Source organism: Rhinolophus sinicus, linkage group LG07 (assembly GCF_036562045.2).
Source record: "Rhinolophus sinicus isolate RSC01 linkage group LG07, ASM3656204v1, whole genome shotgun sequence".
NCBI lineage: Eukaryota > Metazoa > Chordata > Mammalia > Chiroptera > Rhinolophidae > Rhinolophus > Rhinolophus sinicus.
Window position 1 is genome coordinate 22051306 of NC_133757.1, and position 15873 is coordinate 22067178.

General features: G+C 43.6%; 1 protein-coding gene across 1 annotated transcript in view; it reads left to right on the forward strand.

Moving 5' to 3' along the window:
* The window catches only part of ARL3 (ARF like GTPase 3), a 34546-nt gene extending 22144 nt beyond the window's left edge, over positions 1-12402 (forward strand). Inside the window, exons 4-6 of the mRNA XM_019725015.2 lie at positions 1769-1819; positions 3371-3556; positions 12124-12402. Of these exons, the coding sequence (XP_019580574.1) occupies positions 1769-1819; positions 3371-3556; positions 12124-12171 (285 nt within the window). The 3' untranslated portion in view covers positions 12172-12402. The remainder of the gene's footprint in view (positions 1-1768; positions 1820-3370; positions 3557-12123) is intronic.
* The last annotated feature ends 3471 nt before the right edge of the window (positions 12403-15873 follow it).

Here is a 15873-nt window from a genome sequence, read left to right on the forward strand (position 1 = left end):
CACCCTCCCATTACATTCCTTCTTTTTACATGTTTACACTATGCCTGCTACTTTAAAAAAGTGAGTCTCACTGTTAGAAAACTATACTACGACCATGTTTTGCATAGAGGCTCCCCAGACAGTTGGTATAGAATTTTGTGTATCTGTGGGTATCTGCAAAGCCCATTAATGCATGTACTTATATTGACATTGAGCCAAGAAAATATTAACAACAACAATAATAATAAGGCCACAGGGGGAAAAAAAATACTGAGACCAAACACGTCTATCCTTCTCCTCCTGGTTTCTCCATGAAAGAAACACAGGAGAAACATAGGGTTTTCTTCAGAAGAAAGACTGAACTTGATTCCTGGTATAATATTTAGCACTACGACTCTAAATGAGAGTGCATTAAGCAAAGGAATTTTAATTTTTTTTCTTTCAAAAGAGAGTGAGTTTTCAGAGTAGCACAGAATTTTACTTGCATAAAGAAATGCCTATGTGCATTATAGTATATCAGTCTATGTAATTTAAGGCATGTAAAGGTAAGAGTTGATTGTTTTCTGTTGTTTTTAAATGAATACAGCAGGTCCTCAAATAATGTCGTTTTGTTCAACATTTCATTATAACGCTGATGAGATGCCCTAAGAACTCAACTCTTGTTTATATCAATTAGCCTGTGGTAAAATTGGAGTTGTTATACGTAGTTTTGCTTCAAGTTGCAGAACCTATCAAATGACATTAAGTGAGGACTTACTGTATATGCTCTTTAAGAAAGTGTTTCCATTATACCATTCGTTTAATAACAATCCCAAATTATTTAAAGAAAGAAAGTTTGATAATTTTTAAGATTAGCCACTGGGAAAACATTTAATGTAATGTTCAATAAAAAAGGACTACAAAATTATGTCTCTAATTTTATTTTCAAATCTTTATATGAAGAAGAATTAGAAGAGAACTTTCACAGGAAATTAAAATAATATGTTTGGGTTCTGTAACTGTAGGTGATTTTTCTCCCTTTTATTGGTCCTCCCTTATTTTCCTTATTGTTGACTCAGTGATGGGAGAGAAAGCTTGGGATTTGTAATTTATGGTGAATCTCAAGACTTCTTACTCTGGCAAAGACTATGCCCTTGCTATTTCCAGTATTTGATCCTCATCCCCTAGCAGCCTGTGGAGGTAGGAATGGGACAGAGATCACTGGGTCTCCTGCCTCAGTACCTATAAGTCAGAGAGTATAGTTAATACTGCAAATGATGCTTTCAGAGTGATGATGTTTGAGGACTTATCGGATCCCTTCCAGACAGTGTGGGACATAGTATTAGCAGAGTGCTTAGGAGCAACTGCCAGGTATGCTGAGCTTGGATCCCAGTTTTGTCAAGTACCAGATGTAACTTAGCCAAGTTACTTGACTTCTTTGGGTTTATGTTTATTTACGTGTAAAATGGGAAAATAATGAAATCCATATCATAGAATCTTAACGAGGATTACTATGGTAAATCTAGTAAGAATGTTTAGCGAATGCCCAGTAAATGTAGCTGTTTTTTATCCTGTTTGGCTCTCCTGACTTCCTACTTTGGAGCTTTGCTGGAGGTATTTTCTGGGCATTCCATCTTTTATTCATTAATTTGCTTATTTTGTATCTATAGATGGTAAGAGTTACCAGCTCAATTTCTGTATGTTGTGCTAATGTGAAATCAGCTGACTAGGGCTCAGCAGCTCCTTCCGTAGAAGTTGCCCTGTCTTTTTCCATATCTGCTTATTGAAATGATCTTCTTTTACTTTACAGATATATGTAATTGACAGTGCAGACAGAAAAAGATTTGAAGAGACGGGTCAGGTAAATAATTCTTCTGTTGAGCTATTTCCCAAATAACTGGGTATTCATTAATCTGCTTTGTAAATGTATGAGAGTGAGGGAGGTATTTTTTGTTTAACCTTTGCAGTTTAAACAGGCAGTCATTCTGGCAAGCAGGCAAAAAAAAAAAAAAAAAAAAACCCAGTTGCTGAAAAAAATTAGTTGAGAATCCTTTAAACACATTTTTTTTATTAAAGCCTTTTAGTTTTAATCAAATTAAATAAATAAACAAGATATAAGCAAAGGAACTTACCACCCTGCCCAAAAACTCTTCAGGTTTCTTCCCAGGCCACATAGAAGTGAACCCAGAGGAACAATTATCACTTCCGTGTACACTTTTCAATATCATCTTAATTCATCCACGTGTAACTAACAAATTCAAAGGGATGGGAAGAAATATGCAAGGCAAGACTAAGCTGCTCTTGTTTCCAAGCAAAGAGATAGCTATACTTTGAACCCAAACATGGCTTCAGATGCAGAGTACAAGTCAATGTGGTTACGCGATGCAATTTGTGTACACAGTTTTAAATAGAGAAGCTGTGGGCATAGACTTTTTACTGAGTACACTGATAAGAAGCAAGGAGTAAAGTTGACCTCTTTGGAGAAGCATGATTACATTTTATTGCAGAGTCCTTGGCATGTGTCCTAAACTACCACAGGTGGCCTTCCAAAGGTAGCAGTCCTCATGTTTATGTTCTTTTTTCCTGGAAATTAGTTTGAGAACTCTTGGAGACAAGCATTCTATTAGACCTTGATGATTTCTGGATCATCAGTCATGTAAACCAGTGCAGCACATGAGCTTGGAGGTGAAGGGTGTCATTTGATGCTCTGTCTCTTGAACCATCTAGTTCTCTTTGACAGACCAAGTGTCTTAAGTAGCAAAACATGGGTTCAATGGGAATTTAGGTTAGTATACACCTTTTCCTGTCCTTATTGTAGACAGAATCAATGTACTGTTTTGACCCCAGTCAATAACCTAAAAATCAGAGACCTTGCCACCAGATGGACTAATACAGTTATTTTAGGACGTGGGTTTAATGAGGTGTCATGCACATGTATGCATGTTTTGGAGATAAAGATTAATGAAACAGAATTATAGTCTCTACAGCAATTGTCAGTTTCAGTTTATATTTAAAAAATATATCATGTATGTATATGTGCACTAAAAGTTATTTGCAGCTAACTTTGGGTAAGTTTTAAATCTCTAACCACAACTTGTGTTCTCTCTTGAACAGTGTTTCTCAAAGTATGATCTAGGAAGCCCCTATAGCAGAACCAACTGGGGAGCTCATTAAAAATGCAAATTCCTGGGCCCTGGCTCAGACTTTCCAAAGTCAGCAGCATCTCTGGGGTAGGCCCAGGAATCTGCCAGGGGATTCTTCCACAGGTTCAAGTTTGAGAATCACTACTCTTGAAAGTTGCTAGTTGGTCAGCTTAACTGTTTTTTGGTGTTTTATTTTTTTTATTAGAAGTAAATGGTTAAATATCATAGATTTCAACCTTCCCTCCCCATCCATTCCTAAAATGATCCAGGAACTAGCTGAATTACTGGAGGAAGAAAAGCTAAGTTGTGTGCCAGTGCTCATCTTTGCTAATAAGCAGGATTTGCTCACGGCAGCCCCTGCCTCTGAAATTGCAGAAGGACTGAACCTGCACACCATCCGTGACCGAGTCTGGCAGATCCAGTCTTGCTCAGCTCTCACTGGAGAGGGCATTCAGGTGAGATTACCTGAAGACTTGGTCACCTGGCAACGTGCTAGCCAACCAAGGTAGTCTCTCTCTTTGATGGGGCTGATCTAGATAGAAAAAGTTATGAAACAAATAGTCTTTGATTGGCAGATGAACCATTCCAGGATGTGGGGGGCATGGAGAAGTTTGGTTCTCTTCTACTTAGCAACCAATATGACATCATTAACTGTTCGAGTAAAGCCATACTCAAACCACCCCACACAAGCACCACACCATCCCATTGGGTAGGGGGTCAGAACAGAAGACTTAGAAGATGCTTTGTAACTCTAGGGTTCTTTGATGATTGGGTTGGGGGTTTTGTGTTGTGTCTAATATTATGGACACTAAATACATGTACTCCCAAGGTAGCAGCGCCATCAACAATTATGCACACAAATTACCCTAGAAGTGTTTTGTTTTTTCCTTTGGGCTATCTCCACTGCCTTCAGGGTTGGTGTCTGTTTCCTGCTACTTAAGGTTGGTTTCCCACTGGGAGGCTTCTGCTGACAGAAAGCCCCATGTTTTATACTGAGGAACTGTATATCGGGAGAGCAGGTTCCCCCTCATTTAATATTAATTTAAGGCAGAAAACAGTTGTAGCCCAGACACCTGAGAAGCTATATCGTCAAAGAATGACAAACAGTAGCAGCCCTGATGCCTCCTACCAAGCAGCCTCAAACCAGGTGACACTTGAAGTCAGACCTCTAGGACTACTTTATTCTAAAGCCCCCAGCATGCTCCACAAGCCTCATTTCAGACATCTGGTGGACCTGCCAGGGAAATGATACCATGCTGTGAGAATTGGACACTACTGCTCTAGGATGCAATGGGGGGTTAACAACATCTAAAGAAATGGTGTTTCCCCTCATTGCTGTACAGCGTGTGTCTCTCACGGCATGACCCGTTGCTTTTCTCTGAGTTTGGTGTGTTGAGGTACGAGCCTACAATTTGATTCTCAGTCATTGTCCTGCAGCCTCTTTCCGTTTCCCTGCTATTCTTCTTCCCTCTCTCCTAAGACATTTGACACTCTTAAAACTGCCTGGCTGCTTTTAGGTCAAGCAAATAATCACATCCTAGAATTGTCTCCCTTGTTCCATCTGTTTGCTGCTTGTTTGTTTGTTTTTCTGTTTTTCTTTTTGTTACCAACCAGGGCCCGCTTCTGTGCTTGGCCTCTCTATCTGAGAGCAGACCGGTCAGCACAAGACAAGCACCCCGTCCCCAGACTCCTCAATACCTGCACCCTGCAAAGCTCCTTGTGCATGTGTGTGTGTGTAGTGGGGGCTCTCAAATAGCCAGAGATTACCTCAGCTACATCCCCACAATGGTTGCTGGGGCTCTGCTGTGGGTCTCTGTGAGGTTTAGGTTTAGGGAGGAGGTAGGTGTTAAGTCTTATTTCCTTCCTTCCTAGACTCTGAGTATAAAAGTAATATAGTCTCATTGTTAATCATATAAAAGTATGTAAAATTTAAAACTGAAAAGTTCTTTCCACTCCCCTAATCCTACTGAACAAAAGAACTAACCACCATTAATAGTTCTTCTTGAGTCTCTTGTATAAAATTATAATCACATGTGATTATAGATCTATCAGGTTTCAAATTAACTGCATTTTTTCAGCTTAATTTAGGCTGATCCAACAAGTATACTACAACCCAGGATGTTTTTGAATTGGTAAACTCTGATCATTTTATTTAGCTTCTCACTTTTAAAAAAATTAGTATCAAGTTTTGCCTAAAGCATTAACCTCGATTGTGCATAAGATGGTCTTCGTGAGGCCAAAGGTTATTTTGGTGAGGATTTGTACAAACCACTTCAGCAAGAGGACTCTGCCTCTCTCAAAGTGGTAGGACACAAATATAGAGAGTAAAGGACGTCTTGAGATTGGGGGCTATAAAGGTGGGACTAAAGAAAATAAACACATTTTGTGTGCCTACCTAAAGTGGGAATCAACGGCTCCAACATCTTTTTTCACTTAGCCAGAGTGTTGAAAGGAAGAAACAGCAAAGCCAAAATTAACAGTGAGGTTCTTGTTTCTTCAGCCAGCCTTTGGGATATAAAAGGGAGGGACCAAAGTTATCTAGAATCAGTATTTAGAGTAGTGACATTCAAGTCAAGGGTACTTCTTCCGAGGAGCCTGGAGACAGGGAGGGAGCGCTAGTCATTCATTGTCTTCCCAGCCCCGCCCCACAGGCCCTGTCAGGTGGAGGTTACAAGGATAGAGCTCTCTGTTCCCGGTTGTGTAACCACCATAGGAGTGGAGTTCCCTTTAAGTCACAGGATCTTTAGGTCAAAACAGAGGCAGTGAGCTATCTGACAGAAAGTGGGGGAGGGCTTTAAAATCAACCAGTTTAAATCAAGCAAGATAATCATATATGGTTTGGTTTTTGTTAAGATTAAGTTCTTCTCAGATCAGGGACTTCAGGAACCAGATTTACAGGAAATGATATGAAGAGAGACCTAACAAAGAACTGTGAGAAAAAAAAAAAAGGAAGAAACAATGATTTTATATGGAGGAGAAATAGTTTGAAGGTCACTTAATTAGTTTAGTAGATAGTACCATAGTGTATAGAATTGGGTAGTTAAGACTGGGATTTCAAGGTTAATGAGATTAGATTATGGTTAATAGAATGATATAAATTTAGAGAATTTAACCATTATTTGAAATGAGTTATTTAATAAAAATGTTAATTAAGAAGGGAATCTGCTGTCTATTGTCCTTTAATGGTAACCTTTGGGGACTGGAGAAAGGTCGTGGAGTTTTCTGTAGAAACACTTTTCATTGTAAGGCACTCATGGACCGTGTCCCTCCGTCAGGTAATGCTTCTGACCTAAGCTCTTTCCCACTCAGCCAGTGTCTTGGTTTTCACTTTAAAAAGCGTCACATAAAAAGGTGGAATTCTTTTCCTGCATCGCTTAGTTCAAGTGCAGGCCTTTAATAATTCTTATTAATTAAAGTTTTAAGTATTCCTAAAAATGAAAGACTTCACTAGAAAAATGTCCTTAAGATCACTTTCAGACATGGATACTGTGTAATGATTACTAAAATTCCCTAAATTCTTATTTCATCCTCCCACTGACTGACCCCGGAAAGCTGGTCAATAATGGGCAAAGCTACCAAAATGATCAGACATGAAATGGGTCACATAACATCTGGCACCATACCTCTAATGACCCTGAAAGAGTAAAATGTATAAAGGTTAAAAAAAAAAAAAAGACCTGAAATTTCTGTTACAGTTTCAGGTATTTAAAGACAGTGTCTCTATTTATATTGTATTTGTGTGTATGTATTTAATCAGAGTGTTTGAGAGACCCTTCTTAGACTGATAAATAACACCCTCAAGTGGGTGAGCCCAGGGAATAGCCACAGATTTGCTAAATGGTGAGCTACAGCTTCTGGACTAACCGGGCAGGGCAGGTATATCACTTCTTAGCTGAGTGGCTCAAATACATGATTTGAGGTTATGGAAGGCAGTCTCCTGGGATGGATCTCAGGTTCTTGTTCTACCTGATGTTCTGAAGGCAAGTATGTGCAGTCTTTACAAGGACAGGCAATCCCATATGTTGTTCAACAGCCCCTGTTCTGGGTGTGGAAATTGACTTTTGAGGGCTTCAAGGGAGTTTGGAACAGGTCTTTCTTTGCTTGATTGATGGTGACGAGGAGGCCAGCCCATCATGTAATTAAAGCAGGTTTTCATGGGAAACTGTCAAGAGCAGAGCATAGGTAAAGGGCACTGGAAGCTGAAGGAGAGCATCAGTCTCGGAAACCTTGTCCTGCCGCGAGGTACAGAGTCCAGAGGAGTGATCAGCAGAGACCCAGTCGTGTCATGTGGTTGAAGGCAGAAAAAGGAGAATCTGAAAAATGTCTGGGAGGGACACCCTGCAGCCCCTGACAGACATGGAGGCTGGCTCCCCCTGCTCCCTGGCAGCTGGGCCACGATTGCTAGGGCCTCTCCTCTTGAATAACATTCAGCCCTGGGACTCTCTTCTCTTTCCCTTGGGTGTCTAAAAAATAATGAACAAAGGCTCTGCTTTAGAGCCGGAAAAAGGTAGAGAGAAATCAACCCCTCTTCCAGCTACAGACCTGAATTTGAACCCCAGACCACAACTGTCCTTTGCTGTTGTAGTGTCAGGTGTTTGAAGACATTTTATCTCTAAAACCGCGTGCATGTGTGCGTGTGTGTGTGTGTGTGTGTGTGTGTAATTAAAATTGTACTAGAATAGAATTTCCTCTCAGTGCAGAGATCAGCAGTTTCAACCTGGTCTCTAGTCTCAGTCGTAACAGAGACCTGCCTACACCAATAGCTTTGAACTAGCAGAAAGTTCTGGGTATTGCTCTCCATGCCCCCACCTCATGCTCACCTTTCCTTTTCACATCTCTCGCACACTCCCATCTTCCTTCTCTAAACAGGAGCAATGGTCTGGCGCACAGTAGTCTCACCTCCATAGAAAGGACCACTAGCAGCTGGAGCCCTGATACGTGAGCTGCACTTCAAAGTGCCTTGCAGATAGATGAACACTCAACATTTGCTAGCCCAGTTTCTTGTTTTCGTCCCTTTTTCCTTGGTCTAGGGGATTTTTCCCTTAATATACCAACAGAATTTCAGTATTTTTAAAAATGACATTTACCACTTCTTTCTAGGCCTGGCATCAGTTATTTTTGACTCCAAGTATACACGGAACTGCTTAGCTGCAAGTCAGACCTCAGGTTTATTTTTAAATTTTCAAACCTCTCTATAGACTAAGCAAGCAAGCTCGGGACATTCGATTTCGCTACCTCTCTGGTGCAGTGCCCTTTGTCACCAGAAAAAAATATTAATAGCAAGCAGTATTTTGTGTATGCTGCGTCCAGCTGCTCCTTGACCGTGGGAGCCCCCTGGCACAATGGGATAGGCTGCACTGCTCAGCAAGCGTCTGAGCTCCTCCTTGGTCTTAAAGCAATTACTGATGTGACGCGCAGTCCTTATGGTGTTAAAAACCAGGCCCGCTCAGCCATGGCTGCTACTGCTTCCCTCCAACCATCGAGCAGTGATGGATGCATTATCGAGTGATCAAATTAAAGGAGCAGTGCAGTCAGAAACACCTCTTCCCATAGAAAGGGGTATTGCGCTTTTTAATACTGAACCATTGAGATCTGTGACGAGTAGTTTTCCACCCCTATGAGGGGGCAGCCTTATATTTTTCCCAGTTATTTTAGCAGGGAATAATATCTTGACCTGGTAAAATTTGGCATGGTAAAACTTGGCATGAAACAATATCATGACCTGGTAAAATAAGATCATGAAATGGTATAATTTGGCCTCCGTGAGGCAAAACAAAGCTCAGTATTTGAGGTTCAGTGTGTCTCTTTAGTCTCTATTATTGAATTAAAGCTAATCAGTATAAATTCAGTTTCAGCAAGGTTGGTTAGGGGGAGGTGTGGTAGAGGAAGAAAGGGGAGTCCTACTCACCATAAGATTGTCATCCCCATGACGAAGAGCAAATGTGCAAAATTTGGTCAAACCAGTTTTTTAACAATAAAGGTTCAACCATTAAACAAACCTATGAGTTCATTTCCTTCTTTGGAGGCAGAGCAGTAACCTACTTCAAGTAACCAATCACCTTTTCTCAATCGTCTTTTAAAAACACAACACCTTGCCAAATGAAGGCAAGTGATAAGGCGCCCTAATTTAAACATGAGAAGCAGAGGGTCCACCTCTTGCTATGATGTTGTCTCTAAATGTAGAGTTTCCACTGGAGGTGGTGGTCTTGGCCGAGAGTTAATATGTTAGGATCGGCTTCCACATGCAGAGATACCTGGCAGCCCAGGAATCATGAGTGTTGAGTGGCCAAAAACAGCCTCTAGTACTTCAGAGTTGCAGCCAAGCTATTCCGGGTGGTTGGCCTGGGGCTACCCTGGTCTCATGCCCCTATACTCTGCTGGAAGTCATAAGGAAGAAACACCTGGAATTGCATTCTTTCCCAACTTAAGGGTGATTCCCAGCTTCTCTTTAAGCTTGAGGCCGAGCTCCTCCCTCCCACACTTGTTCACATTCATTGAGAACTGGTGAATGGTTAAAGAGCATGGGTGCTGGAGCTAGATTGCCTGGGTTCACAGCCCGCCTCTGCCACACTTTTGTGCCCCCATTTCCTCATCCGTAACGTGGAAATTATATAGTACCTACTCCACAGGGTTGTTTCAAGGGTTAATTTAAAAGATATAAATTAAGTGTCTGCTGTAGGCCAGACACCATGCTAGGCTCTATAAACACAGCCTCAAGCCAGTCTAACTCCCTTCAGGGGTCTTGGACAACACCAATATCTTTCCTTTCCAGTGGGCAACGTGGCACAGCTTGTCCCTGATTTGATTGAAGAGGTATTATCCCTGTTGACTACAGCCTTCCCCACCGCCGCCTCTAACTTAGGTTCTCCTCTAGGTAATAACAGGAAAGGTACAAGTCCCAAACACTTCAGATCAGGGCAGCCTCCTCGAACCAGAGCAGTCACAGGACTCGACCCCTATTAATTCTCCCTGCGCTTCCCACACTCCCTCAGGTTGCTGGAAGCAGCTGCAGAGGCCCATGGGCCAGTAGGTCAACTGGTGGGTACTGACCTCCAAGCGCCGTCTGTTGGCAGGACTGGCTGGAAGGGCTATGTCACCGCAGGCCCTCACAGACATCTGGAGGACACTGCCCCTCAGCAGGCCTCCCCCGTTGAAATCCCCTCTGCCTCCACAACAGATACTCAGGAGAAAGCTGCCCCTCACCCTCCACATTCTGCTTTGGGTTCCTGCAGCTGAGTAAATATTTTTCCTATCTCTTCGGACTGCATTCATGTTCAGTTACATATAATAAAAGAACCCCACCCCCATAATCAGCCATAAAACAAGGGGGAAAAACAGTATTCATATAGTTCTTGATTTCTCTGAGAAGATGATTTGATAAAATATTGCACATCTCTACAAAGGAGAAAATATTGAGGTGTGCACCTTTGATAGTATTTGTGCGGGTTCCTGAAGATGGAAAGTGCTATGTAAGTGCTGAGCTATTCAGCTTCGAAGCAAAGAGAAGATGGTTATCTTATTCATCCCTCTTTTATTTGTAAAATCTTTTTTTGTCTCCTGGCAGGTGATCATTTTTTTTCCTGGAAACCAATTAGCTACTAAAATTAAACATGCTTCTTTTTAAATTAATCCTTTTCATAAAATGGTCTTAAAATTGGCCTCAGCTTTTCAAATAAGTAGCTGACCCAGTTGTAATTGGAGATGCATTTGGAAGCCACTTTTCTCCCACCTCGGCATTCCTACCCCTTGTCTCACTGCTGCCAGGTGCTGTCCACCTTTGGGCCTTCCGCCATGGCCAGCCTCATCTTGGCAAATACCCTCAGGTCTGCTCTGGGACAGCCATCAGATTATCTGGTTCTCCTGCCCAAGTGCTCTGATGGCAACTGGCGGAGTTTTAATCACTGTAAATTCAGGTTATGCTCAGATTAGCCGGGAGATAGGATGCCTGCTGGTTGTTTTGCTGTGATGTATTGTTTATGGGATTAATGCTCCAAATGGCCAAGGGTGTCAGCTGATATTTATTATTTGAAGCTGGCTCAGCTGTTCAGGTTCAACTAGCTCTGTAGTCACAGGAAATGCGGGGCTCTGCGTGTCATGTATGACCTGAGATGTGCAAATGTGGCTGGAACCTCAGCGAGCATGTGTTACCGATGGGGGGGGGGGATTTCTTGCAGGAACCTCCTTTGATTTTGTTCAGGGCTCCTGAGCGAACTCCACACACCCTTGAAAGTCGGAGAGACTTTGGGGAAAGAGAGAGCATTCAGGGGTGGCTGCAAAGGGGGTGTAAAAGGAGGTCATCTCTGGCAGGCCTGGCATCCAGGAGAAATCATGCCACCTGCCAGGTGACTGTAGGCATTGTCCCTCTCCAGCCTTCTGAGAGAGGACACTGTGAAGGTCACTGTGCCTTTAAGGGAACCTTCTCCCCACTCCCTCTGCTTGGTAGTGCTTAAAGAATCAGGCCAGGCCCTTTTAAACCTGTCTGTAGTGCTGCTTGAAGAGAAATAAATGCACATTGCCCCAGTGTGTGTCTAGTAACACACACTGCAGTTGGTTTGTTTTTCCAAAAAGAAAATTTAATTTAACCCAAGTGTACACTGCCACACTGTAAACACAACGGGGGCACCAGAAGGGTGGCTTATTGAATTTAATGCCCTAGCAAAGGTCAGCTTTTAGAAAAAGCCAAAAATGGCTGGAATCTTTCCTGATAGCTCCTCAATCAGGCCTTGAATCCAGGCAGATGTGTTTATTTTTTCAGAGGGAGTTCCTGAGGACCCATCTCAAGTTCAGACATTGGGCACTCCCCCTGCCGTTTCCCTCTGGTGCTCTCAGAGGCCTCCCCACTCCTCCCTTGGAGGTCACTGTCCCTGGTGACCCAGGTGGGCCCCTGGGGCAAGGATATTCCCTGGAGCTGGTGGTTGGGGAGGGAGGACCCAGAACCTCCACTTCCCCCCTCTCCTGGGCTTGAGTGTGTGGTGACTTTCTTACAACTAACACTGCCTTTCTCTGCCCATTTCCCTCAAAGGACGGCATGAACTGGGTCTGCAAAAATGTCATTGCAAAGAAGAAATAAAATCTAGACGAATGGAGACGCAGGAGCTGCAGGAGCTGAATTCTGTCCTGAAAAACACTAATTTGCTGCTTTCTGACCAAATGTTTTTCCATCTGTGTACAGCTACAGCTGTTTGAAGAGTGGGAACAACACAGTTTAAAAAGAATCCCCATTCCAGCAGTAGATTTAACTGATCTCTGAGGTTCAGTATCATTTTTCAAATAAAGGAATTATATTATTTCCTCTGCATAATTGAAATAGTATTAAATGTCTCAAAGCACATGATTAGAAAATGAGATCTTTTAAATGAGCAAGAGATTGCATTGCAATTCCGACAATTCCAGTGGGCTTTTTTTTTTCTTTTTAAAAGAAAAGAGGAAGAAGCAGCTTATGCTGCGTTAATTTATTTACTGACCTGTCCCTTACATTCTCCCCATGGTTTTGAAAGCATAGATAGTGTTTGCTGGTGGTCATTGGTTTTCACCATCACATCACCAACTGAGCCAGAGCTGCATTCTGTCCTGAGGGAAACTGCTGGGGGGAAGGGGAGGAAGGGCAGATGATTAAACCATCTTGTCATGCAGGTAGGAGACTGTGTAATCCTCACCCTTTGGAAAGGGAAAAAAAAAAATCCTTTCTTGCAAACAAGTCACCACAGAAACATACCCCATCCCCAACCCCCCAGCCAGCCACACAGGGAAACAAATTCTTATGACTTTTGACTGTAATGACATCTGGAATGTAAGGAGAGGTGGGAGGTTTAATTCCAGAAAAATTACAAGGTCCTTAGAAAGCCCTCACATTGAGGGCTCAGGCTAGCGTAAACAGGCTTTCTCCAGTTCAGTGGAGCAGGGAGCAGTCGACTCTGAGATTAGCTGGCTTCTCCACAGCCGTCCTATAGAAGGGATTTCTAAAGCTCAAAGAATTCTGTGTTTAAATGATCACAATAGGCCGCTGCTATCAGATTTTAAAAATAAATGCCGCTTTACCATGAACCAGCTCCACTGAGAAAAAGGCAGGCAGATCGATTTTTAGAGATCAATTTTTACAGTGCTGGAAACTTGGTGGTGTGGAATCCTCATGGGTGGGAGAGGGTTTGCTGCTGGGAAGAACGTGTATAATTGCAGGGGCTATGCCCAGGGAAGCCAGAGTCACCCCAGCTGCCCCTCTCCCCTGCCTCTCTCCAGCAAAATGTGTCCTCTGTCGATTGATTGGAGAGGACTGGCAGGAGACTTCACCTGCCTCTTGTTTCAAAAAGAACTTGTTTCCCTGAGCCTTCAGAAATCCCCAGCTTCAAACATGGGAAAGCCGGCCAGGACATCACCTAGCTCCTGAATTGAACTCTGATCCGGTGTCTGAGTTCAGGGGTTTTCAGAGAATGGATAAGAGACTGTCCAGTGGCTGGTGGGTCCCAAGAGGCCAGCTGCCTTCTCTTTCTGAGAGGTGACCCTTCCCAAACCCACCAAGGCATCTGGGCAGACCAGAGGGGCCACTCCAGCCCCTGGCCCTCAGTGCCCAGCTTTTCTGGACAAAGTTGTACAGGTGAGGCTGAAGCATGTCCAGTTTCAAAGGTGGTCTGGGGTGAAAGTCATTAACAATGCCAGTCATGAAAAGGTGCCCTGGGGGCTGTTGTGGATGGACCTGTAAGGACTTGCAAAACAAAAGAAGGTGAAGTTTTTTTTTTTTTTAAATCACTGAACTAGCTGGGGCTCCCTGCCACCTCCTCCTCTGGCTTCTCTGCCTCACACAACCACCTCTCTCGCTTTGAACAGAGGCAAACAGAATTATAAGGAACCAAAGGCCCTTTCTGTCAGGCTGGAAATGTGGCTCTAGCACTTGAAAATGAGTTTTCCCCAAAAATAGTGCATCAGGGATGCAAGCTGAGGGGCAGAATGCCTGCTTTGGGGTCTGTAGTTTTGGAACAATGAGATACGGAACTTTAACTCTGGCTGTGGAAGGTCTGTAAAGTATTTTTGTTCTTTTACCACCAACTTCAGGAACTGTTTGAAGGAACCCTCTCAAGGCCGGGGCCAGCAGGCAGAGTAGCCTCTTGCCCTTCTCTGCTAACAGCCGCTGTCAATGTTCAGATTTGCTTTTCAGCTAAAGACACAGTGACATGGTGGATGTCACAAGCTTTCATCTTCCCTTTGAGTCCTACTGAACCCTCCCCGGGGGCTCATGGGGTAGAAGAGAGAAACCGGAAAAATGCAGACTTTGAAAGCTCCCATTTGTAAAAACAAAATGCTTCTAAAGTCCCTTTTCCTCTCCCCAGCCCCACCCCGGCCCCCTGTGGCCATGACCAGAAGACAGAATTTGAAGAAAGGGGATACTGGGTTTCCCATCCGCCCACCCTCAGTGAGTCTTGGTAAGACTTGCTCTGTGCACGACTGCATCTGAATGTCGTGGGGGGAGGGGGGGAGGGCTGGGGCCAGAGGGCTCCGGGGCCCCAGGATGTGTGCTCAAACCAGTGGTGGGAAAAACTTCCCTCCTCTCCTGCCGACCTGCCCTGCGCGACTCCTTCTGGCTGGATCCCCGCGCTCAGTGCAGCACACCCTTTCCCCTTCACTCTCCCGCGGTTACTATGGAAACAAGGGTGTCATTGATGTGGGCTGAGCTGGGGAACATGTCGGCGCACAGCTGAAAGTCAGCGATTGTGCCGGCGGGTGGAAACGTGCGGTGGTGAAAGAAGTCCGCAGCTCCTGAAACTGCTGTAAGGACGCAGTGCTGCCTCCTCTCTCCCTCCATCTCCACTTCTCTCTCTCCTGGCTTTTGACAAATTTCTTTATTCCCCTCTGGGCTAAAAGCAGTGGCTATTTTTGTGCCACTCTGTGCCCCACCCGTACTGTCGATTGCTACTAAGCCGGCCTGACCTGGAGGGTGACACCATGTCACCCTCACCAGGACTCGTCCCTTGATTCCCATCAGAGTTTGCTTTGATTTCTCTTTCCTTCTCCGAGGCTAGTTCTTACTTCCTTTTATTTTTAGCTCTGCACTTCATGTGGTTTCAGGGTTCAGTCTGATCCATCGAAAGGCTCTTTTTTTATAGTCCCTTTTGAAAATGATAATCAAAGGAAGGGACGTGGTATTTGGTCATGTGGAAAATTCAGTGTATAATTTAGACGTCTGTCAAAAATCCGACAAATAAAATTTAGCTGAAATGAAGGCAGCCTGGAATGTGTTGTGTTCTTTGCTGAAGCTCAGAAAGGGCCTGAAATCTGTTCATCCTTTCAGGGATTAGCATTCCTCAAGGTGCTTTTTATCAGAAGGATATAGTACTGACACCAACAATAACAAAAATAAAAATAACCTTTAGTAAGCTCCTCCTAGTACCTTACATACATCATGGGGCAGCATTAGTCCCACTTTACAGTAGAGGAAACTGAGGCCCTTGCCTGGGTTAAGGATTTTGCCCAAGATCACAGAGATATTAGTGAAGGAGGGGCCTGGAACCCAGGTCTGAATGCTACAGCAAACTGCACATTGGGGGACAAAGACAGTAACAGCCCATTTCCCAGCAGTCTGAGCCTCTAGCCTTCCAAGCCCACACCGTAAGTCTCTTCTGACCAACACTGCTCCCCTGGGTTCTCTATCCCAGGTGTTGGATGTCCTGTGTTCTCACAGCAGCACAAGGTAGATTTTGTACCATCCTTTGCACAGACAGGAAGAAGGGAGAAGACATTAGGAAAGTTAGAGCTGACAAGGATACTTACAATTACCTAGTAG